This window comes from Heteronotia binoei, chromosome 11 (genome assembly GCF_032191835.1).
Source record: "Heteronotia binoei isolate CCM8104 ecotype False Entrance Well chromosome 11, APGP_CSIRO_Hbin_v1, whole genome shotgun sequence".
NCBI classification, from domain to species: Eukaryota; Metazoa; Chordata; class Lepidosauria; order Squamata; family Gekkonidae; genus Heteronotia; species Heteronotia binoei.
In genome coordinates, this window is record NC_083233.1 from 18,782,754 (window position 1) to 18,808,852 (window position 26,099).

The following is a 26,099-nucleotide window of genomic DNA, read 5'->3' on the forward strand; positions in this document are numbered from 1 at the left end:
TTTTCCCCATCCCATGTTAGTTAACTGTTCCAAACCTCTTAGACTGCAGATTTATATCCCGCCCATCTCTCTGAATCAGAGACTCAGAGCGGCTTACAATCTCCTATATCTTCTCCCCCCACAACAGACACCCTGTGAGGTGGGTGGAGCTGAGAGAGCTCAGAAAAATGTGCCCTTTCAAGGACAGCTCTTGCAAGAGCTATGGCTGACCCAAGGCCATTCCAGCAGCTGTAAGTGGAGGAGTGGGGAGTCCAACACGGTTCTCCCCAGATAAGAGTCCGCACAACCACTACACCAAACTGGCTCTCTAAGGATCAGGAATCTTAGGATCAGGTATCCCAGCGTTTTGCAGAAGTATCACTAGAGAGCCAGTGGTGGGTACTGGACGATATGTAGCACAAAGTCAGGTCAGCGCTAGTTGAGCAGGAAGAAGAGAATATCCCTACCCTTATCAGCCCCCAAGTAACAGCACCTGGCACAACAGTCTCACCACCGTTTCTTGACATTTTGAAACCATGGAGGGATGGGAAAAGGTATTAGGGAGGGCTGAAATATATTTGATAACTGTTTCCTTATCAGATTTCAATGCTTTACTATTTTAACCACAAAAAGACATTGTGCGTAGTTTAGTTAACACATTGAATTCCAGTGCTTCGTGTGCCTATGAAATTTTAAAGGGTTTTTTTTGTCTTGCTCGTCATAATTACCAATATGCCCAGTGTTAATGACAGAACATCAAGGGCCTCCTAAGGTATCTATCTAGTGCTAGAACGGCAAGAGCCTCTGAGGCAGGGGTGTCAAACATTTCTTACGAGGGCCAGATCTGACATAAATGTGACCTTGTTGGGCCGGGCCGGGCCATACGAGTACTTATTTAAAATTAGACAGCAGAGATATAAGCTTTTTAAAGGACACAGACAAAAACGATTAACTTAAAAAAAAATAAAATAAAACATGCTTAAAACATTAGCACTCCTTGGTCTTAAAGGTGCTTTCTTTGTATCTCTCCTGTGGAATCCAGGGAACTGGGCAAAGGAAGCTGTGGCTCTTTCCTTCCTTCCCCAGGAGACCAGGAGGGGGAGGAGCCTCAACCAATGAAGAAAATAGAGACTTTGCTCTGTAGCTCCTGTGCGACTGAGCAAGCCTGGCAAAGCAAACTGAGATGCAGAAGGAAGCAAGAGAGAGGGAGAAGGAAGCAGACAAGAGCCAGTTGTTCCTATCAGGCCAGTTGCTCAGGGGTCTGATAGGAGCCCTCTGGGGCCCTGATTCGGCCCCCAGGCCGCGACACCCCTGCTCTAAGGTATCGTCTATTTGTGCCAGTTGGGAAAACAGGAAAAAAGACTTAGAAGTGGAAACTGCCAACACCACTGTAAGGGTGAGGGGAAAGAGGGATGATCATCCAAACTCAACATCACCAGTCTGCTTTCCATACAGCCAGAATTATCCAGAACCTATGCAAAAAGGTGTACCTCCTGCTTACCAAAGATAACAATATGTTTAGCACCTATATCATAAGCAAGAATCCTCATTCCAGACAACTTTCAACATACTGGAAAGCAGTGTCTAACCCAGCCAAGCAGACCACAGCATTAAGGGCAGCCAGTAAGTCTGGGTACCAAAATAAACTTCAGGATACTACTGATTTGGTCACTAAGGAACCATCACCTCACAGGTGTTATAGTAACAGGCAACAAAATTAGCTGCAGGAAAAACCCAGAATCGTTTTCAGTAATTTACCCAGTTCAAAATACTGGCACCACGATTTATTTCTCTAATGAGAATAGGTTTCTGAAAGAGCTGCAGTTTCTGGTTCTCAACATTCAGTTTTCACCACAAGGTGAAATATTTGCCTGCATAGAAACAAGCTTTTCTACCACTTCTCATGAAAGCTGGTTTCTTGGACTCTGTGTGCCCACCTTTCCAAACATTGACTAGGTTTGTCAACATGCTGCAGAAGAGGGAGGAAAGTGGAGCAAGCCAGAGGACCAGAGAGCTGCATGTGTCTACCTGAAATTGGAATTACCCAGCACTGCAAATTGTTTTACATACTGACAGTTATCAGAAAGTGTTTTGAAGGAGTAAAGGACAGTTAAAACATTGTTTTAATGTCCTGCCATAAAGGCAGATAGCATTATTCGAAAAGAGAAAATATCACACAAGAGGTATCCCCCCCCCACTTCCAGTTTACCTCAAAATCCCATTTTTTTCCAATGGGTCAAAAGCTGGTTCCCCATTCTCAATTCCCCATGTTTGGGTTTTGTTGTCTCTTATGGCTGCTGATGCTCCTTCGTGATCCCTCTCCTAGATCATCCATGTGCTGATTTGCACACAACCCCCAGATAACCATAACAACAGCTCGCAGTGCTACGCCTCTTGGCCACAGCATCAGTAGCTATGTTGCTTCTGTTCAAATCCAAACACGTTCTTGCAAAGTTCTTTACGGCAAAACATTCTCAGTCTACGGAGTAAAGGGGAACCATGCACAATAATAAGACGGACTGACTCAATAAAGAAAGTCACTGTCTTCAGTCTGCAAGACCTGAACGGGGCTGTTAACAATAGGATCTTTGGGGATGCCATTAGTTCATAGGGTCGCCACAGATCAGAAGCAACCTGACTGCACTTAACACAGACATACACCGTAACACATGGGTGTCAAACATGCAGCCCAGGGGCCAACTCAGACCCTCAGAGGGCTCCTATCAGGCCCGCGAACAACTGGCTGTCATCTGCTTCCTTCTCCCTCTCTCTTGCTTCCTTCTGCATCACAGCTTGCTTTTCCAGACTTGCTAAATCTAGCATAGGAGTTACACAGCAAAGCCTCCATTTTCTCCATTGGCTGAGGCACCTCCCTTGGGGAGGAAGGGAGGAGAAATAGCTTGCTTTGCCAGGCTCTCTTCCTTCCATTGGCTGAGGCTCCTGCTCCTCCTGGTCCCCTGGGGAAGAGCCAGAGCTTCCTTTGCCCAGTTCCCTGGATCACATGGATGGGATACAAAGAAAGCAGCTTTAAGAATGAGTGCTAATGTTTTATTTTAAGCTTTTAAAAAATCTTTGTGTTTGTATCCTTTATAAACTTTATCTCTCTGCTACCCAGCATTGCATGGCCTGGCCCAACAAGGTTTCATTTATGTCAGATCTGGCCCACATAACCAATGAGTTGCGACACCCCTGCGGGAGTAACATTTTCCACCAGAATACATCTGATTATTTTCATGTATCGTCTTTAGATTTGCTACAGCCAAAATATGAGTCATGTGACATGTTAAACATGAACAAATGTACTATAACTTAAGTTTTTGTGAGCTAGTGCTCGAGGGGAGCTCACAAAAGCTGACTCCCACATTAATTTAGTAGCCTTTAAGGTGCCATACAGTTCTTGGTTACCCTTCTATTTTCCTCTTCTGGTTGTTATAAGAGATTCTGTTCAAATGGCATAAAAGTTTTGCATGTTACCCCAGACCAGCATCTCTTGCAAGAACCTGATTCCAGAGTGTAAATGATATTTAAGGCAAATGCTTTTACTATTCCTTTCAATGGAGAAATCAACTTGGAGGAGGGGGAACTCTTGTGCAATGAAGAACTCAGGTCAGGGTGAACCTGTAGTAGGTGTAGAAGGAATTAAACCAAAGTTCCTATGCAACTTTAAAAAAAAAAACATGATGGACTTCAGTATGTGGTGCTGGAATAGCATTGGGGAGACTGAGGTTCCAATCACTTCTCGGTTATGAAACACTCTGGTTGGCTTCTGGCTAGTCACGGACACTCTCAGCCTAACCTGCCTCACAGGATTATGGAGAAAATAATATGGCAGGATCTATGTATGCCACCTAAAATCTCCTTGGAGGAAGGATTTTTATAAATGTGAAAATAATAACTGTGTTCCCAGCTTTTTTCTTACCGTATGAGATTCTAACTCAGCGATTTTCTCTGGCGATTCAGAGCCCAAGTAATACAGTCTTATCACGTGGTCAGTGCTCCCTGTTGCAATAAACATGCCACCTATGGAAAGGAGGGCAAAAAGCACACAATTTAAAAAACTTTTAATTCCATGAGCATCATGCCGCTTATGCAACAATCACTCGCTTTAAAATGAACATTTCAGGGGCATGAAACTTTCAATATGTATTGATTTTTCCTTCTGGGAAAGGTGGAAGCTTTGAGAACTTTTATGTTTTGGATGGATCTTTGACAATTTAAAAGATCCGTCCAAAACCTATTTTGAGGCTGGAGTGAATGGTCTGTGAAATCAGCATTGCCTGGAAGTAAGCAGGTGTGATTCCGGATCAGCAATCTAGATAGGAGACCACTGGGAATCTCATGTAACAGTAGGAGATGTATATCTTGGGGCACTGCCGTTGGCCTGTTAAGATTTTCCATCCTAAGATCCATTAGTGGGCTTCTCAATTTTTGACTATAAAGTCTTCTACTGAAATGGAAGTTTTATTACAGCTTTTTGATAGGCAGTTTTTTTCTTTGGTAGTTTCACAAGCAGGAGACCAGGGAGGGCCTCTACAGGCTTCCATCACTCTAGTAGGGTCTGTCTGCAGGGCCCAGAGCACTCTCCTGACCCCTTTCTTCCTTCTCAGCAAGCACCTTGCTGTAAAGGTGGTGCAAAGAAAAATAAAAGGCCTGACATGAATAACGATACATTCCCTTCCTCCTGATTCCAACTGACTCACCATTGTTTGGATGAGGGAACTCTCCTCCTACAGCCCTCTCTCCAGCACAGCCTTTCCAGAGAGAACACACTTCCTTCTCTAGCTGGGCCTTTTATTCTTTCCTCCCAGGTCCCACCCCTCTGTTCGTCACTGGGTAAGTTTCCCCCCCAAAACTTCTACCTACCCAATCAGAGGGACAGAAGGGATCCTGGGTAATGTAGGCCCTGTAGCTACTTTAATGCAGGCTTAAAGCACATATTAGAGTTCCACTAAAACAGCATTAAGTGCATAAAGGGTTTTGCTATGTTGACACAAGAGAAAAGACACAGAGAAGAATTTATCACAACAGTTCTATCTTTGAGGTTTCAAAGGAACATGCAAGTATCAGTAATGCAGTCTACTTACAAAGCAAACCTGATGGCTAAAAATATATTTATTTGTAAAATTTGCACCCTGACTTTCTGCCTTCATCAGTTACCAAGGCAGCTAATAGATTAAAAACATACATAATAAAAATGCATTTTAAAAACCATTAAAACCAAACAAAAACACATCATTACAACAATAAAAACAAAGCTAAAACACATGCACACACAAACATAAAAGCAGCAATTAAAACATACAGCTGAAAGGATCACTGACAAAAGGGGGGAAAGTCTTCATCTGCTGGCAGAAGAGGGCAACTGAAGAGGACAGGCAAGTCTCCCTGGGGAGAAAGTTTTGGTGCCATGACTGAGAAGGCCCTCCCCGAGGCTTGCCACCCACATAATCTCAGAGAGCAGACACACATGAAACACAGCCTCATAAGATAACTGCAATGGTTGGGTAGGTTATGAAAGAGCAGGCAACCCTTCAGGTATGCTCAGCCCCAGTCATTCAAGGACATGGTTGCCAACTCTGGGTGGGTTATACTGGGAAATTTGGGGAGTGGAGCCTGAGGATGGTTTGGGGAGGGGAGAGACCTCATCAGAGTACAATGCCACAGAGTCTAGTTTCCAAAGCAGTCATTTTCTCCAGGGGAACAGGCCACTGTTATCTGGAGATCAACTGTAACAGCAGGAGATCTCCAGGCCCCACCTGGAGGCTGACAACTATGTGCTACAAAGTTAATACTGACCTGAGGATGACCCTTCCACCTATCGCCTTTCCTAAAAGCAATCACATAAGTGAGTTTCCTATCTCCCAATAACTCACTTGGTATTTTTATCAATGCATACTGGTTCTGCTTAGAACTTTTTACAAGATGGCCGTGTTCCCAGAAAATGCAGAAGTTTCCTGTTTTTTTGAAAGCACTGTCAGCTCTTACAAAAACAAGAAACAATCTTCCTTACATAAGCAACATTAATAACCCTTAGATAATTCCTAGAAAATTAGAAAAACATGTACATACCTGAGCTGAGAGATGCACAAATTATCTGAATGCCAGGTCTTGATCTTTCATCAAATTTAACTGACTGCTCCCTGAAATAATACATAGCAAAAAAAGTGCAAGGTTTAGTGTAGCCCCCAAAGAAACAATTCATATTTGCAGTAGGTCTTGCAGCTACATCCTGCAGAATACAATTACAGCTCCTAACAGGCTGAGAAAGTCCCCCCTCCCACTGGTAAGATCATCAGCAACATGCCCCTAATTGCATCAGTCAATAAAAAAAAAGGCAACCAGAACCAGTGTCTGCAATAGTCTGATCTCCGGTTAACAGCAATGGTACTTCCATCCAATACTCCCTGTAAGCTGTGGAGTCTTGTGAGCAAAAATTCTACTTCATGAGCTACTGGCATTAAAGTTGTGAGCTGCTGCATCAATTAGTTTGCTCTGAGACCATTTTCCCTGAGCTAAAACAAATGTGTGTGAGATGGAGGCTAAAAAACTGAGAGCTAGTTCACACTAACTCCACTTAGAGGGAACATTGCTTGCATCTATGGATTACTTTTACTGAAGCAGCAAACTCTTGAATGCTGATATTTAAAGCTGAGAAATCACAGCTCGCAAAAGCAGACAGCACCACAGACAGCACTTCCCAGATCTGCAGCGTGTACTGAACCCAAAAGCAAAACTGCTAACCAACAACAACAAAAAGGTCACAAAATGCTTCAGAGAGAACTGCTAGCAAATTGTTTCAACTGTCTCAAATCAGAGCAGTGCCCACCTCTTCCCATTCACTTGCAGCTATCTCAAACAAAAGAATCTTCTGGCTGGACAATAGGCTTAGCTGTAACCTTCAAGATTAGGACCTCCCATTCACTGTCTGAATGTTCAATGAACGGCTCCTCCAAATGTCAGATAAGTAAAACTGCATGATAGCCTGAATTAATCAGGAGTCCAATGGCACCTCAAAGTCTGACAAAACGTATTCGTCAGCTTTTGTGAGTCACAGCTTGCTTCATTAGATGCGAGATAAACCCAGCAGATGGATACGCACTTCATGCATCTGACCAAGCAAGCTGTGACTCACAGAAAACTGAAGCTAGAAGAAATTTTGTTGGTCTCTGCCACTGAATTCACAGGTAATCTTGTGGCAACAGACTAATGCAATTGCCTTTCTGGAATTACCAAGAATTTTTTTGTAGAAAAGGCCCGGCAGGAACTCAACCAGTTTGGTGTAGTGGTTAAGTGAGCAGACTCTTATCTGGGAGAACCAGGTTCGATTCCCCACTCCTCCACTTGCAGCTGCTGGAATGGCCTTGGGTCAGCCATAGCTCTGGCAGAGGTTGTCCTTGAAAGGGCAGCTGCTGTGAGAGCCCTCTCAGCCCCACCCACCTCACAGGGTGTCTGTTGTGGGGGGGGGGGAAGGTAAAGGAGATTGTGAGCCGCTCTGAGACTCTTCGGAGTGGAGGGCGGGATATAAACCCAATAGCATCTTCTTCTTCATTTGCATATTAGGCCACACCCCTGACACCAAGCCAGCGGAACTGCTCAAAAAAAAAAAGCCCTGCCAAGATAGCTATATGACCTTCTTGAGCCCCACCACAGAATTACACCCTTTTCCATATAATACTTCACTGGTGAGATGACTGTTGTTACAGTGCTACTGATCCACGTTCCCCATCCAAAGTCTTAATTAAAAACAAAACAAAACAGAAGAGAATGTGCTCTTAGCAGCTGTCGACTCCAAAAATAACATATGTAAGGCCTTCCTCCTCTTACAAGCCAATCCCATTCATCTGTTTCAGGCATTGCCACAACTCAACAAGTCATTAAAATAAGGTGACCTAAGAAAGGGGATGAAGTTGGTACCTACATAAATTTCATTGTTTTCGAATTCCATTGCCGGAAGCAGATCATTCCGTCAGCACCAGTAGAAGTGAGGTATCCTGTTGTTCCGTTTCTCGCTGGAGAAAACTAAAAAATGTAAAACAGGTTTTTATTAAGTAGACCAGGGGTGGCCAAACTTGCTTAATGGAAGAGCCACACAGAATAAATGTCAGATGTTTGAGAGTCGCAAGACATGAACATCAGATGTTTCAGAGCCGCAAAGCAGGCAAACAAATAGATGTGGAGGATGGAGGGAGAAGTGGAAAGAAAGCAACTTTAACTTTAAATGCATTCTCCAAACTGCGGGCTATCTTGGCTTGGGGAAGTGACTGAAGGAGACAGATACCTTCTCCAAGCCAGCCAATGAGCGGTGGGGGTTTCGAAAACTACACGGTATGTATAAAAGAGCCACTTGTGGCTCCCGAGTCACGGTTTGGCCACCCCTGAAGTAGACCAACATGAGTTTCTCAGTCTTTTATGAAACATAACACCTCCCACTCTGCTGTGGATGTGCCACACAGTCAGCTTCGGCTGTGATAAGAAAAAAAGCACAGCTGGAAATGCAGAGCTCACTGGAAGGAGTTTGGAGTCATTAGCTTTCCAAGGAATGGATCTAACGTGATCGGATAGCAGCGGTTCTGTGTCTTGTTGCTAACCAGCTACAAAACCTAACGGACTGCCAGCGGTCTGCCTTACCTGTATGGAAGTAATGGAAGCTGAGTGGTCCAGCAGCACCGCGACAGGCGCACAAGTTTGAAGGCACCAGACTCGGATCACACCGTCGCAGCTGCCCGTAGCGAGCAGTGTATTTTCATAGTTAACAACTATATCGGAGATTTCGGACGAATGTCCTCGGAGTGTTGAAAGCAGACGCCCATCAGCCGTAGCCCAGATTTTCACCAAGCAATCATCAGAGCCCTAGAGATTCATTAAAAAACATAATCCAAGGTGGAACAAGCAGAAGTGTCGTGATTTTAATCAGGGCTTTCAAAGTAGAAAAGGCCCAGCAGGAACTCATTGACGTATTAGGCCACACTTCCTAATGTCACCATTGTTTCGCATAGGGCTTTTTTTAGTAGAAAAGGCCCAGCAGGAACTCATTTGCATATTAGGTCACACCTGCTGACACCAAGCCAGTCGGAACTGTGTTCCTGCGCATTCAAAAAAAGCCCTGATTTTAACTGTCAGCATACAGACATGCAGCTTACACTTATTGCAGTTTTATCCTACTCTTCCAACATACGTGGTTCTTTCTCCACTATACCCTGGTATTCCTGCTGACAATATGCATAGTAGTTTAAGATCCAGGAGACCCAGGTTCTGATCTCCACTCTGCCATGGAAACTTGCTGGATTCAATGAGAGCAGAATGAAGTAAGCCAGGGGTGGCCAACGGTAGCTCTCCAAATGTTTTTTTTTTGCCTACAACTCCCATCAGTCCCAGCCATTGGCCATGCTGGCTGGGGCTGATGGGAGTTGTAGGCAAAAAACATCTGGAGAGCTACCACTGGCCACTCCTGAAGTAAGCCACTCTGGGCCCCCTTTGGGTATAACTAACTTTAGCAAATGAATACATTACAGTATATAAGGCCATTTAGAACACAAGAGTGGATTTCCACAGAGAGAGCAAGCAGCTTCTGCAGCCGAACTTGAAATATAAATTGAAGGTGTATGTCAGAAAAAAACAAAAATAAGACATTAACAGTGCCACCCTAAACAGCTCCATGTGTTTAAGCACAGCCATTTCAGTGGACATAGTGGGGTGTAACTCTGCTTTTGAAAAAGAAATAATTCTAGAGAGTGGACTGTAGAATTATACAAGACTCCTATATTGCCTTCTTGAAGGCCACATTCTTTCTTTTCTTCCTAGCAGGAAGCAGAGTTGTGGCATTCCAAGAGCAAAACCCAAGTCAACTCACTGTGAAAATTCGCCGCCCGCTGCGATCAAATGCAACACAATACACAGATGATAAGTGTCCGAGAATCATATTGTGCATTTTGATGTGCTGGTACAACGATGTTGGGAACATATGGTTGAAACGCCCATATGCAGTTATAGGTCTGGCACAAATGACATTGACTAGAAGAGGGGGGAAACACACACAGTTATCCTTCTGAATTTGACTGACTGGAATCTAGTTCACATTGACATCCAGATCCTTTCTGCCACTGTAGATGGTGTGACTAAAGCAGAGGCCTTCTTGGCAACAGCTTCAGACTCAAAGAAACCCCTGATCGCCTTGCTACTAATTGTAAGAAGAAAAATATTTTGCCTTCCCCATTCTTGGGAATGTCTGCCCAGCTGCACAGTATCTAGCCTGAGCTTCTATTTCCCTCTCTGTTGCAAGTATATAAGCCTGCATGGAGCCAGAGGCTCCTTCAGCAAGGCAGGGATATTGCAGAATGGATCTGGCAAGCTAAGCTTCTATTTGCCTTCCTGTTGCAAGTCCACAAGCCTGGATGTGGCCAGAGGCATGAGAAATTTGGCAAGAGCCAAAGGACCCTTGGTGCATAGCGCATGACTTGAAGCCTGTGGCCAAGGGATGCAAAACAAGCCTTTGATGTTTTTAGTGTATAGTTGCTTGGTACTGTTTATTTTAACTATATCTGACTACATAAATTGCCTAGTTATTTAGACTGGTATTATTGTAAGTTGCTTTGTGTCACCATTGAAGAGAAAAGCACGGTAAGATGGCTGGAAAATAAAATAAATGGTAGGAGGTGGCTGGCCAAAAGGATAAGCCAGCCAATCACTCAGGAAGCCCTGGGGCTGGGTTCCAAGAGGCCAATGGCAGCTCCCTCTCCCTCCACACTTCCGCATGCACAGCACTCCCATGACGAACAGCAGCAATCTGCATGCTAAGAGCCATTGAGTGACAACTGATAGAACTCACTCTCATTGGTGGACTGTTTCAAACTGTCAAAGGAGAGTGGCAGTTAGACAGTTGGAAAAGTTCAGTTGAGAGTTGAAGATTAACTAGAGAAGAGAGCAGAGCTCTCAAAAGCATAACTAAAAAGTCACAAAGCAGAGGCCGTTTTCCCACTGACCTTACTCTGGAGCGACGTCCCTCTTCACCGCGCAGCATCTGCGCGGATTTCCCACCAACTGCTGCGCACAACCAGGAAGAGCTGCGGCTTTTGTGTCGCAGATGTAAACTGGTTTTTAGCGGTTTACATCTGCGACGCAAAAGCCATCGCACTTCCTGGTTGTGCGCAGCAGTTGGTGGGAAATCCGCGCAGACGCTGCGCGGTGAAGAGGGACATCGCTCCTGAGTAAGGTCAGTGGGAAAACGGCCACAGTCTAATGCAGAGCCCATGAAGTAGGGTTTTACATCTTAGAGACTTTGGTGAGAGGCTGCTCTCAGATATGAAGAACTGTCTCTGTATTTGTCAATCAAATAATCATATCTTGAGGGGGGGAAACAGCCCTTTTTATGAAGCTTAGTGTCCAAAGGGGGGAAAAGACTGAAAGGCAGATCAGGCTTTGGAAAAGGAATTTTGAGGTGACAGTACAAAGTGTTCAAAAGGTGCCCAAAACCCAGTCTGCTAGTCTGATTGGGCAGATAGTAACAATCGTGCCAAGAGGAGAGGGTCTAGTGCAGAGACCTTGGTCTTATACCCATAGGGACAAAGCTTAGCGCACTCAAGTGTGTGTAAAACTGTGAAAGGAAAACGTTAACTAGAAATATAGTCCAGTAATTAAAAGTTAAACTAGTGACATTTGTGAAACTTTGAGAGAAAGTTAAGTAACTTTAAGGGAAACATTGTATCATGCCAGTTACCTCAGCAGAACATTCTGAATAAAACTTTGTTGGTCTTAAAGGTGGTACTGGACTCCTACTTTGTTCTATTGCTTCAGACCAACACGGCTGCCCACCTGAATCTAAACCTTACAATGATTTTAAGAAACTGCTCTGAAGTAACAAACGGGGTGGGGGGGGGTGTGCTCGTTGCCACCACCACAGGGCTCTTCTGCACCAGCACTGGGAGTCTTGACTGTTCTGCCGTTGCTGATGGTAGCAAAGCATCTGGTTGGGTTCTAGGCTAAGAAAACCTTACCTGGTGGAAAAAGTGTGGGTTTCATTTTTTTTTAACCTTCCTGCTATTTTATTCTACCTTTTAATGGTTTTGTTTGTTCTAACCACATGCCTCTGGTTTTTTTTTTGCTTCCCAGCTTTCACTCGTTGTTGAACAGACAAAACACATCAGCCACATGTACTAAAACATACTTCTAATGGTGACAGTGGTCAAAAGTGCCATTAAGTCATAGCTGACTCAAGGGGACCCCATCAGGTTTCTAAGGCAAGAGGCGTTTGGAGGCGGTTTGCCATTGCCTGCCTCTGCATAGTGACCTTGGTATTCCTCAGGGGTCTCCCCTCCAAATACTGACCAGGGGCTGACCCTACCTAGCTTCCAAGATCTGACGAGAGCAGGTTAGCCCTTACCACAGTTTGCTTCAAATATCGCCTCTATTATTTTTAAACCATTATTTATTTCTTTGATTTTTGGTTTCCTGGCATCATGAAATATTCCGTGCTCTTTTCATAAGATCTTTGGGCATTTGCCCCCAACACACATGTCCTTTGGATGCCACTGTTCAACAGACCCAAACTAGATCAATGATTCAACTTGAGATTAATCTTACTGACGTATTGGTCATTGGGAAGCAATGACAGTTTGGTGTAGTGGTTAAGCGTGCGGACTCTTATCTGAGAGAACCGGGTTTGATTCCCCACTTCTCTTGCAGCTACTGGAATGGCCTTGGGTCAGCCATAGCTCTAGCAGAGTTTATCCTTGAAAGGGCAGCCCCCTCAGCCCCACCCACCTCACAGGGTGTCTGTTGTGGGGGGAGAAGATATAGGAGATTGTAAGCCGCTCTGAGTCTCTGATTCAGAGAGGGTGGGGTATAAATCTGCAGTCTTCTTCAAAAACAAGCAAACCTGGGGGATGCCAGACCAGCCTTGCAACAGGGGACTGAGCTCCATGCCTTCTGGAGTGATTTCCAACCATATCAAGGACAGAAAAGTGGTGGAGGAAATAACAGCTATCCCTCACATTTTAGTGATCTTCAGTGACTGAAGTCTCAGATTACTTTCCAGTTCAAATTGCTGATACTTCAATGCATGAACTTGGGATTTTCAGCAAGTTGTTCCTTACCCATATTTGGCGGTTTCCTGTGGTTCACAGGTAGTTTGAGAGGCCGGCCTCTGTGCAGAGCTCCAAAAGCTGAGCCTTTCCGTGCTGTGGGTCTGCAGTCTATGGGAACAAGATTCATAACTGTTCAGGAGCCTGAGCTCCAGACCTGGGATCTGCCACCAAGCCTGGCGTTGCCTGCTGGATCTATCTACATCAAACACTATAAACACCAGTTCTTTCCCATACCTTCCCAATTTTCATCTTTGGATATTCCAAAAACAAGAAATTAAAAACCTGAGCTCCTAATGCAAAACAACACTGAAAGTGAATGTGTGTTTTATCACTGCTTATGTATCCATTTCCGAGTCTGTTTCAAGGTGTTGGTATTGACCTTTAAAGCCCTTTATGGTCAGGAGCCTGCCTATCTATCGGACCGCCTTTCTCCGCATGTTCCCCAGAGAGCACTGCGTTCAGGGACACAAAATCTACTGTCTATCTCCGAACCAAAGGAGGCCAGGCTGTGTTCTACACGGGCTAGGGACTTCTCGGTGGCAGCACCAGAAATGTGGAATGCCCTCCTGGAGGCCATAAGGGCCTGTGGGGATCTCTCTCAATTCTGCAGGGCCTGTAAAATGGAATTATTCCGACAGGCCTACAACATCTAACCAGGAGAGAACTGCTATCCAACACCACTGAGAAGTTAGGATTATCATAAGATCGCTATCTGAAATGAAAGATCCCACTTATATCGTAGTTGTACAGCACCAAAAAATGTTTTACAATGTTTTAAATGCAATTGTACTTTATTGGTTTTAAATTGTAATTATATATCTGAACTGTCTGTTAGCCGCCCTGAGTCCACTTGCAGAGAGGGCAGGATAGAAATCGAAAGTAATAATAAATAAATATTTACAAAAATAACAACAGCAATGGAGTTTTAACCCACATATATTTAAGTTACCCATTTTACCTTTACCTTAAATTCTTTTCTTTTAAATTACTTGTTTTATGCCTTGTTTCTTTCATACTGTGTAATATTTTATAGGTCACCTTAACAACCTGCATAAAGTGGGATGTTGCTCTTAAAAGTGAATAAAAAGAAACATTCAGCCTTTATATATGATGTGCATCTCACCTTCTGCAGCCCTTAGCAAAGACTGCCGTCCCACTCCCAGTAAACTCTTCACACCAAGTACGCTTGGCGGGATCTCCTTCTCCAACAATGGTCCGACCCGTTCACAAATTCTAAGAAGGTGGTCCGGAGGGATGTGCGCATTAGCTGCCACCTGAATTTAAAACACAGAGAATCACTTTGTAAACCTTCCTTTTCTTCTGAGGACAGAGGGGATGAATACTGATTTGCTCTACACTTTTCATTTATTTCTTATTCTACACTCCTCCCATTTGAAGCTCATGATGGTATCACGGGCTGCCTTTCAGCCAGGCACTGACCACTTTCAGGCATGGATAGGTATTGTATCATGTTATTTCAAACTATATTCTTGGACCCAGGATTCAAAAAGCTAGTTAAAAAAAAAAAAACCCTTCACCATTTAACAAGCTGGAAACCCGGAAAAACGAATGCTCTAATACAGGAAAACTCTCACCGGGATGGCCCAGGCTGGCCCGATCTTGTCAGGAGACCTTCAAGGAAGTCCAGAGGGTGGCAAACCACCTCTGAACATCTCTTGCTTTGAAAACCCACAGTTGTCATAAGTTGGCTGTGATTCAACAGAGTATGTTCCACTGCCAGCCAAAGAGACAGGGCTTCAAAATATCTAAAACTAAAACCCAAAATAACTGTAAACAAACAAACAAAGCCACTGCATCACCAGTAATGCCATTTGATTTTTTCTTCTCATGTCCAAGAATGAGAACAAAGAGCCCTGTTGGATCATACCAGTGGTCCATCTTGTTCAACATCTTGTCTCCCACAGTGACAGCCAGTTATTCGGGAGGGCCAACAACAGGGCATAGAGGCCAAGGCCTTCCCCTGATGCTGGCCTGGAGGTTCCCTATAATCATCACGGTTAGTAACCATAAATCTAATTCCCTCTTAAAGCCATCTGTGTTTGTGGTCATCATCACATCCACTGACAGTGAATTCCACACAATAATTACTTGTCAAGTAAGGAAGTATTTCCTTCCCTCTGTCCTGTATCTATTGACCATAAATTTCATCCAGTGCCTCCAAGTTCTAGTATTATGGGGGAGGGAGAAAAGCTCCCTCTACCCACCTTTTCTACCCCACAAGGATTTTGTAAACCTGTATGCTGTCACCACAGCTGTCTTCAACCCCTTGAGAACCTTTTTGAGACACAGACACCAAAACTGTGCATATTATTCTGAATAAGGCCATACCATTGCTCTATATGAGGACATTACAATATTGGCTGTTTTATTTTCAGTTCCTTTCTTAATAACCTAAAGCACGGATTTTGCTTTTTTATTGCTGCCACACACTGAGTCAACATTTTAATCACTATAACCCCAAGATCTCTTTCCTTCATGTTCTTGGCGTTTAGACCCCCATCAACACGTAAGTAAAATTAGGTCTTTTTGTTCCAGGATGCAGCACCTTCCCTAACCCTAACTTCTGCACTCGGTGTGTCACCTAGTTCACAGAGCTATAGTTCAGGGTAAATTAGATAATCACCTCAATTAAGAAGCCTGGTGCACCACAACAGGAGTCTGACACATGAAATCAACAGAGGAGGCAACCCCTTTGCTCCACTGAAGGCAATGGGAAATCCTTGGACGGCAGGATATGTATACCAGTTTCCACAAGCAGTCACAAAGCAAAAGACTATATGCAGGAGTGGCCAACGGTAGCTCTCCAGATGTTTTTTGCCTACAACTCCCATCAGCCCCAGCCATTGGACATGCTGGCTGGGGCTGATGGGAATTGTAGGCAAAAAAACATCTGGAGAACTACCGTTGACCACCCCTGGACTATAGTATTCATTTCCACAGTGCATAGCACTGACATTGCTGGGGCAAAGGAGCTCACTATCTTCCTTCTGTCCACCAAGGGCAGTAGAGGCACCAGTCCTTCCTTTTCCCTTTTGTTTCCTCTCCATATCTGGGCCCCACAGGGCACATTTAAAACATTCAGTATTTGACATGTGTACTAACATGCAGTCTATGAATGCAACAAATTTGTATTAAACAGGCATTCTTGCCAGGCAGTTAACAGGACAAAAGCCTTGAGAAGAAGCTCGGAGCTATTTGGATTAGGTGGGCGGAACAGGTAGTTTAATCCATGGATTTCTCAAGTGCTTAACTTGTCATTATTGTTGAAGTGTTTCAGTAAAAACAACACCTAAAACTATAACAAGGAGTAGGAGAAAAAGCTGAATTCCCATGGTGCTGTGAACAGCAGTAAGAGGGTTACGGTGTAACTGTGCGCACACAGCCAGTTTCAGAAAAAAACATAAAGTCTTTAGTTTCAGAACATCTCTGACTATGTTTCAGAACATCTCTGACTCAATTCAGACATATCAACCAAGGTACCTGTAAACCATAACTTGAAACCAAATTAAAGTTCCAAATACAGGGAAGGGACCACGGCTCAGTGGCTTGGCATACAGAAAGTCCCAAGTCCAACCCTTGGCATCTCCAGTCAAGAGAATCAGGTGGCAGGCAAAGTGAAAAATCTTTGCCCAAGATCCTGGAGAGCTACTGCCAGTGTAAATACACAGGACTGATCTTGATAGATCACTAGTCCAATTCTGTATAAGGCAACTGTGTGTTCCACTTAGAACAGTTAAATCACATATCTAACTTTGTAGTCTTGTTTTCACTTCCCACTTCAGAGACTCTGCAGTGTTTTGTCCATCATAACTGCAAACCTTGGCTTCCACACCAGGCCTTCAGAAAGATCGTCAACCACATCTTGTCAACCTGACATCATGCCAAACCATAGCTGAACTTGCTCAAGTATGTATCGATATGAAGTCTAGAGCAAGGGTGTCGAACTCATTTGTTACGAGGGACAGATCTGACATAAATGTCACTTGGTTGGGGCAGGCCATGCTTGCCGTAAAATGTAACACGAGGTACCAGAGATATAAACTTTATAAAGGTAATTTCAGATGTCAAATGAAAATAGCAGGCTTAGATTGGATTAGGTATGATATGCACAGGGGTAGTAGGTGTGGAGATACCAACACTGCTAATGAGATAGGAAACGTAGGTCTCAATTCTAGACAGGAGGATTCAGTCTAGGAAGATGCAAAACATAAATGACACAAGTCTGACATTAGAAACCACAACATTCAGTTGCCGACCTAAGAGCTACAGTGCTCTTCAAAAGGGATTTCAGAGGGAGATTAGAAAGAGAGACTGCTGAACTGCAACTGATAATGAAGCTCCAGACAATGCATCCTCCAGGACTGAACTGAGAGCTAGTTTTCCTGTTTCCTGAAAATAGCACATTCCTAACGTGTGCTATTATCATTTGGCATCTGAAATCACTCCACTCTCCAAAATATAAGGACCAATCTAAGACAAAGAGAGGCAGAGAGAGGGGCAGAGAGGTAAAGTGAGAGAGGCCGGGGTGGGGGTTGTGACAAGGCAACCACTTTAATAATTGCCCCTCTAAAAAGATCACCTTGCCTGTTTGCTTCAGTGGTCAAAATTCTCCCTCATAAAATGGCACAGTAGGCACAGGTAACAATTTTAAAAGTTTCTGGCTTATTTGAATAAACTGGCAGGAAAGGGAATCTATATATTCACAGGGACTGGGATAGGCAGGCGGTAAGCTAAAACTAAACACAGAATTGCATTTGAAGTTGCTGACTTCACAAGAGATGGTTTTGTACATTCTTTGGCTTCCACTAAAGTTATGGCAGATGTTATAACGCTAAATTTTAGAGGCTACTTGGTATAGATTTTCCTATAAACTTCATACGTGATAATCGTAGACAAAGTATTTAGCTTGGTCCATTTGTTTAAGACTAAGATCTTTTCACTAGACCTCGAGTCTCTGGCAAGATCGTTATTACCTCCCCTTTAAGATAAATAACTTAGCCTCGGCATCTTGAGGGCCTTTCAATGCACCTTGAACCCTCTGCCAAATCCCAGTTGACCTGATGTGATGATGTCATGCAGAAGTGATGTCATGGCAGGAATGTTGTGTGGCGATGCTCTGGCTATTGGCAAAAGTGGGCTCAAACCATTACGTTTAGCCCAAAAACCAGAGTACCACTGTCAGGTGTCTCCTGTGATGATGTCATTTCCATGTGACATCATCACATTGGGGGTGCTGCACAGAGTCATGGCTGTTGGGGGTGGGGCTTTCCTCCACTTGCCACTTGGCTGGCACAGCTTGTTCTCCAGTCCCTTTTCCGTGCAACTCTTTGTGAATTACCCACCTGAGGACTGGTGACAAGATCAGGATTTGGCAAAGGGCCAGTCAGCCTAGGGCCAGCCAATCTCTTCTTTAGGTTCTTATGAACTTCCAAATTGCTTTCATTGATTTTAGCAGCAGCAAGTAACCAAATAGATGGAAAATATACTTAAGTGTATTCGCGGTCTGGGACCAACATATCTGCAGGATTGTCTCTCCCACTATGTCCCCCAAAGATCCATGCACTCATCAGACCGTCATTTACTGGGGATCCCTGGTCCAAAAGACCTCTGCTTAGCCTCAACCAGAGCCAGAGCCTTTTTGGCTCTGGCTCCGACCTGGTGGAACACTCTCCCAAGTGAGATCAGGGGCTTGTGGGATTTGTTACAGTTCTGCAGGACCTGTAAAACTGAGATGTTCCACCAGGCCTTGGGTTGAGGCGGTGGATGTCAAACTATATCACCTCTCTCTGCCCCACCCTCTTGCCCTAACTGCATGTCTTAATTCACCCCGGCATTAGTGAGAACTCTGCCACATCCCAGAAATTGGAATATCTGAAGATACACACAATGGAAACTCTGGTACTTTAACCACATTGATGCCATCTTGTAACCTATGCCAGTTTGGTGTTGTGATTAAGTGTGCAGACTCTTATCCGGGAGAACCGGATTTGATTCCCCACTCCTCCACTTGCAGCTGCTGGAATGGCCTTGGGTCAGCCATAGCTCTCGTAGGAGTTGTCCTTGAAAGGGCAGCTGCTGTGAGAGTCCTCTCAGCCCCACCCACCTCACAGGGTGTCTCTTGTGGGGGAGGAAGATAAAGGAGATTGTGAGCTGCTCTGAGACTTGGAGTGGAGGGCGGGATATAAATCCAATTTCTTCTTCTATGCTATCATTTGTGAGGCGCTAAATTTTATTGTGTCATGTTTTAACTTTTAAACTTTTTAACAATGTGTTGTAAACTACCCTGAGCCCGCTTGCGGGAAGGGTAGGATAAAATAAAATAAAATTAATCATTCTGGTGTCCACCAGTACTCATGAACTGTATAGTCTTCCATTCTCATACCAAGGTATGCAGAGCATACACAAAATAAGAAAACCAAACACAGCTAATTCTTGAGATCTGGTGTACCCAGGTCTGTTTCCCATGCCAGTGTTATGCTTATTTAATACATTTTCTTACGTTCAAGGCAGTTCTCAAACATTTATAAATGCCTTTAATAAAAACTAACAATAACAAACCTCTAACATCCTTATGCCATCCTGTGGAATAACATTATAAACAACCATAACAAGCTCCCCATAAACCCAGCATCTCAGCAGAATGCACACAACTATTCAACTAAAAAAACAAACAAACAAAAAAAGGTAGTCCCCTGTGCAAGCACTAGTCGTTTCTGACTCTGGAGTGACGTTGCTTTCACAACGTTTTCACGGCAGACTTTTTACGGGGTGGTTTGCCATTGCCTTCCCCAGTCATCTACACTTCCCCCCCAGCAAGCTGGGTAATCATTTGACCGACCTAGCAAGGATGGAAGGCTGAGTCAACCTTGAGCTGGCTACCTGAACCCAGCTTCCGCCAGGATTGCACTTAGGTCGTGAGTAGAGCTTAGGACTGCAGTAGTGCAGCTTTACCATTCTGCGCCACTGGGCTCTTTTATTCAACAAAAAGGCAATTTTAAAAAGGAACATCTTCCATTCCCTACACACACAAAAAAAAATTAAAGAGAACTAGCTTTCCTTTGCAAGGTTCTTACCCCCCCCCCCCCTTTCCCTTGACTTTGTATAGTAGAAAGATGATGGATCTCAATTGATGTTGTAGGCTCATATGGGGAGAGGGCCTCAGGCTGTGATGGACATGATTAACGCCAGCATGTTTGGAGCTAAGTAATGCAAACAAAAATGAACAAACTGCATACTTCCTCCAAATCTGTTCCCATGGAGAAAATGGCGGTTAGAGAGAGAGAATTCTATGATATTATATCCTACTTAAAGTCCCCACCTCCTTCAGGCCCCACCCCCAAATCTCCAGGCATTTCCTCACATGGAGCTGGCAACTTAAATAGGGAGCTCCCAGTGAATTACTTCACATCTGTGTCACTGATCTCTACAGCATTCTGCATTCCTCTAAACCAGTGCTTAATGTAAGAGCCACATAGAACAAACATCAGATGTTTGAGATCCACAAGAGAAGAGAGGGAGGGAAGGAGGGAGGGAAAGAAAGCAACTTTAAATGTCTTGGCTTGGAGAAGGAATTTAAAGAGATAAATGCCTTCTCCAAGCCAGCTAATGGGACAGTGAGAGATTCAAGAGCCACACAAGGTATATCTCCCAAGCCACAGTTTGGCCACCACTGCTCTAAACTAAGACAGTTAGCATTTCCCTATTGCTGCTGTGGGAAGAGGTGAGAATAGTGACTCATTAGGGTTTGTAGAATCTTTCGGGATCAAGTGTCGTGTTCTACTGGAGAAAGTTTTCCTTCCAGACGTTTCGTTCTCAGCTGGAAGGAAAACATCTGGAAGGAAAACTTTCTCCAGTAGAACACGGCACTTGATCCCGAAAGATTCTACAAACCCTAATGATGTTACCAGCCGTGAAAACCTGAAATCTTTAATAGTGACTCACTCAAGGCTTGCAGACAAGATTTGAACCCGGAAACTTCTTGGCTTCAGAATTTATATCGCGTGTTTCACCAGATCTTGTTAAGGATCAGGCTAGAAAAAAGCATGCTTGCCATCTGCCTTATGGGAAGCAAGCCTGCTGAACAGGCACACCTGAGATCCCCGTCCCCAAACCTCATTGTTTGGAAGTGACTTTGAAGCAAAGTCAAACCATATATTTATTTCTTTATTTCTCTTAATTTATAGTCTGCCGTTTCCCATAAGGGCTCAGGGCGGATTCCAACATGTCAAGCAGTTAATACCAACAATGCATCAATAAATAAACAGTAAACAATTACACAATTAAAACATATTGAAAATTAAAACAGTTGAGCCAATAGCTCAGATTTAACTTAAGTTAAGGCAGCGTGGATAAGGTAGACACTTAAGAACACAGCTTAGGTGTCCGAAGGATGTCAACTATATGAGCCCGATTTTCCTCCAATCCACATGGTAATCAGTGTTGGGAGGCCAGTGAGATGATATAATGAAATAAGGACGCCCGCCCCCCTCAGCCAGGCGGAACAGCCAATTTTTGTCATATTCTGAACAGGTATCTATCAGATCTTTTGCAGGAAGTTCCTTCACTTTTTAAACTCTGCATAAATTTACGACTCAGCTGTAAAAATAAAAGTCTCTTCCAACTCTATCTGAAGATTCAGTGCCCTGAGACAGGTGACCTTGCCCAGTTCAAGCAGGTTCTCTAAAGGAAATGTAACTTAGCTCTTCATAGCAAAATAACTAGATTAATTTCACTCTCAGTTTTTTGGCCCCAACTAGCTGGCTGGCTGAAAGTGTCTTACAATGCAATCCTAAACAGATACACTGTGCTCCCACTGTCTTCCATGAATTTAGAAGGGTGTAACTCCATCTAGAATTGCACTGTGAAGCTCTCTCTGCATGTGATAAAATGCTAGCAGGGAAATATAAGCATTGCCATCTTTATTATTCAGAGGGCAGATGGCTATCCACTCAATTGTTCTGGGGGGGCTGCCTGAAGAGAGGTATAAAAACCTGAATCAATAGAAACCTATTTACACGCATGCAGAGAACTTAATCCAAAGGAAGACTTCTTTTAAATTAGATTTTTATCTCATTCGTACTCCACGGCAATTACATGGTATAGTGTGTCAGCTCTTTTATAACAACCCCACAGGGTGGGCTACAAACTTACAAGGTAGGCTAGAAGATTCAAAGTCCCCCAGTGAATTTTGAAACAAAGCAGCACAGGAACCCAGTTCTCCCAGATTCAGGGATATAAAAGGATGGAACTGGTCTTGCTTTCTAAACAGCAAGTGATGTTAGGATTCTAGTTTAGACAATATGATGACGTGTGCATGCACACAAAAGCTTGCATTCTGAATAAAACTTCGTTGATCTTAAAAGTCCTACTGGACTCCAACTCTGTTCTATAAGGAAGGCCATACTGTTGAACAAGAGACATGTTCCACAGCCAGGTAGACCTCCTGGTACTAAGTCTGATTTGCACTAAGATCCTCCCCACACATTGACTAAAAATTTGCAACTTCACAAATAAAAAGTCTGGGGTTTTTTTAACCCAGTGGATTTGTTATAGGCAAGAGCCTAGCGAGGTAGAAAGGAACAGAAAAGTACATTTTGTGTAAGAACACACTGACTGAAAATGAAATTACCGAAACTCAGAACTACATTTAACTAGGCACACAGATGGCTGCAAAGCTTCTGTTGCCTTTAAGCACTTGCAACTGTACAACTTGCTTGGCATTTGGTCTTCCCCCTGAAGGCTTGTCTAGGTGACCAAGACAGCCATGAAGGCAAGAGGGGGCCACAGACAAGGCATCTGTAAATGAAAAGCTACTTGACTCAGGCAAACAGGTGTTAATGGACAAACATGAGGGTTTCTGGGTGTGTCAAGCACTCTTATTATGGATATAGGAGAAGGAAATAGCAATAAAGCCCCTTTGTCTTGTAAAAACAGCTGCAGGGCCAACACGCAACCCCGCTCACTGTAGCTGTAATGAATGGTGGCCGATCTTTTCAGCAAGAGAGCTGCAAAGCCAAAGTATTCCTGAAGCCAAAGGGAGAAAAGGAAATATGCAGGCACCGCTCCATCTTGCCTGAGTCCCTGCATCTGATAGTGGCCTCTAGTTCACAAACACTTAAGTTGAAATAAAATCTTGTCAGCCTTTAAGGTGCCACAAGACTCCTCTGTTTTGGGTGAGGAGACAGTGGCTACTTCTCTGGAATTACAGAATCACAGAGTTGGAAGGGATCTCCAGGGTCATCTAGTCCAACCCCCTGCACAATGCAGGAAACTCACAAATACCTCCTCCTTTCCAGTTAGCAAATATCATTCTTGAGGCACAAAGCGGAAAGGGAATCAGGTGTCAAGCCCGGGTACTTTGATATAAGATGGTTGAACAAATGTCAGGTCAATACTTTGGTTCTTCTCCATTATTTACAACTTAGCAACCACGTATGCCTTGCCATCTTGCAAAGAATTTTTATGTTACTGGGGAAAGCATGCTATGTCTGAAGAGTGCACTCCCTAAATTTCACAAGCTCCTTATCAGTTCCCGACAGAGCGTGAGAATGCTTATGTAGTGTAAAATGTAGTTACTGCTGTACCCTTTGAACTTTAGATTTGAATGAAGTGCCTTCTTGTAATGGTTTATGATGCCCTATATAGAACCATGTAACCTCTGATATTTCAGTATTTCCAAGGACTTTCCCCAAACATATTTTATTATTTATTTTTAAAATTGCTGCAAAGGGTTTCAAGAGCTGAAAAGTAGACTAAGATGCAATAAATTATTATCTCATGCCATGTAGGGCACACGACTGGACACCAACAGCATCTCCCCACTGCTTCTGTATTTTGGAGTGAGTTTTGTTTCCAGTATACTGAAGCAGCTGCACACTGTGGAAAGGAGGCAGTATGGATAGCAGTCAAAGCGACGGAAGATCTTGGTTCAAATGTTCAGTTTGCCTTGACACCAACTAGATGACTAGTTGGGGAGGGACTATGGCTCAGCAGGAGAGCATACAGAAGGTCACAGGTTCAACCCCTGGCATCTCGGGTTAAAGGATGTGACAGTAGGTAGGATTGCCAGGTCTAACTCAATAAATATCTGGGGACTTTGGGGGTGGAACCAGGAGACTTTGGGGGTGGAGCCAGGAGCAGGAGTGTGACAAGCACGACTGAACTCTAAAGGGAGCTCTGGCCATTTAAAGGGACCTTTTAAATGCCTTTCTTCCATTGAAAATAATGGGGGCACTTTCTTTTGGGGCTCACAGAATTAGACCCCCTGGTCCAATCTTTTTGAAACTCAGGCAGTTTTTTGAGGAGAGGCACCAGAAGCTATTCTGAAAATATGGTGCCTCTACCTCAAAAAACAGCCTCCCAGAGCCCCATATTCCTATGAATTGATCCTCCATTATACGCTATGGAAACCAGTCCCCATAGAGTATAATGGAGAGCCCAGCAGACATTTAAGCCTCCCCCCCTTTCTGATAACCTTGAAGTGGGGGGAGGGCCTCCAAACTGGGAGATCCCCTGCCCCCAACTAGGGATTGGCAATCCTAGCAACAGGTGATGGGAAAGAACTCTGTGTCACACCCTGGGGAGCCACTGCTGGTCTGAGTAGGCAATGCAGCTCTACTGCACATATTGCATGGCTCTCAAAACCCCCACCATCCTGTCAGTCAGCTTGGAAAAGGCATTTCTCTCTTTAAATAACTTCTCCAAGCCAAGCCAGCCAGCAGTTGGAGAATGCATTTAAAGTTAAAGTTGCTTCCTTTCTATCTATCTCTTCTCCCTCCCTCATCTATTTGCCTTCCTTCCAGCTCTCAAACATCTGACATTCATGTCTTGCAGCTCTCAAACATCTGACATTTATTCTATGTGGCTCTTACATTAAGCAAGTTTGGCCATCCCTGGTCTAGACCTGTGTTATGGTGATAAGACTGGGGTGTCTCTAACTAGCCTTTCTCCAGCTTAAATGGCCCTTCCTCCAAAGGAAGAACAACCTCATTTATTTATTTCTACCCAACTTTTCTTCCCAAAGGGGACCCAAAGCAACACCCTATCCTCCACTGTACCTTCACAATAACCCTATGAGGTAGGCTAGGCCAACAGTATGACTCGCCCAAGCTCACCTGAGAATATTTCATGGCAGACTGCAAATTCGAACCTCCCTGACACTCTCACTACACCACACTGGTTTCTTATATTCAAAATTGAACCAAAAAGAAAAGTGGAGTATAAATAGTTTTAATATCTATCGTTTCAATTTCAGACCTGTAATGGCATGATATAAGATACACAGAAGAATTTAAATGTGCAAAATCAATCAGAAATTAACTTAGGTTAGACATAAAATCAAACATAGCCAGAATTGTGTTGAGAAATAACAGCCAGGAATTTCGCTACAGCCCAGGTAATTTCTGAATTAAGAGTCATTCAGAAGAAACTGCCAAAAGGACAGATAGTTCTGGTTGATGGTAGGCAGGAAGAATCTGCAAAACAATTCCTGTTGGGGTTTTTCAAATGACAGTTTGATGACAGTTAAGCAATATATCAGGGGTGGCCAATGGTAGCTCTCAAGATTTTTTTTGCTTACAACTCCCATCAGCCCCAGCCAGCATGGCCAATGGCTGGGGCTGATGGGAGTTGTAGGCAAAAAACATCTGGAGAGCTACCGTTGGCCATCCCTGCAATATATGATAGACTGAATCAGGGCAGTTCGCACCAGTTTAATATCAATAAACAAACTTTGTTCAGTGGAGTGGTAGGATGAGGTAGGATCCTCCCCCTCTCCCTTACAAAGTGGCTGCCAGGAATACAGAGATAATGTAGTTGAAGCACTTTATACATCAGGAACATTCAGAACTGCTAGGCCTGCAATCCTAGGTGCACTTGGCTTGAGCATAAGTCCCCCCCTGGACTCTGTGAGGCCTTACTTTGAAAGAAACATGGATAGGACTGGGCTGCGTGAAATGCATTACCACCATTACTATGGTGCTTAGTTACACATATAATTTCAAACACCATTAATGGCATGCC

General features: G+C 43.9%; 1 protein-coding gene across 1 annotated transcript in view; it reads right to left on the minus strand.

Moving 5' to 3' along the window:
* The window catches only part of BRWD3 (bromodomain and WD repeat domain containing 3), a 106,067-nt gene that overhangs the window by 57,191 nt on the left and 22,777 nt on the right, over positions 1-26,099 (minus strand). Inside the window, 7 exon segments of the mRNA XM_060250179.1 lie at positions 3,899-3,999; positions 6,049-6,119; positions 7,898-7,998; positions 8,608-8,829; positions 9,830-9,990; positions 13,068-13,166; positions 14,182-14,332. Coding sequence (XP_060106162.1) covers positions 3,899-3,999; positions 6,049-6,119; positions 7,898-7,998; positions 8,608-8,829; positions 9,830-9,990; positions 13,068-13,166; positions 14,182-14,332 — 906 coding nt within the window.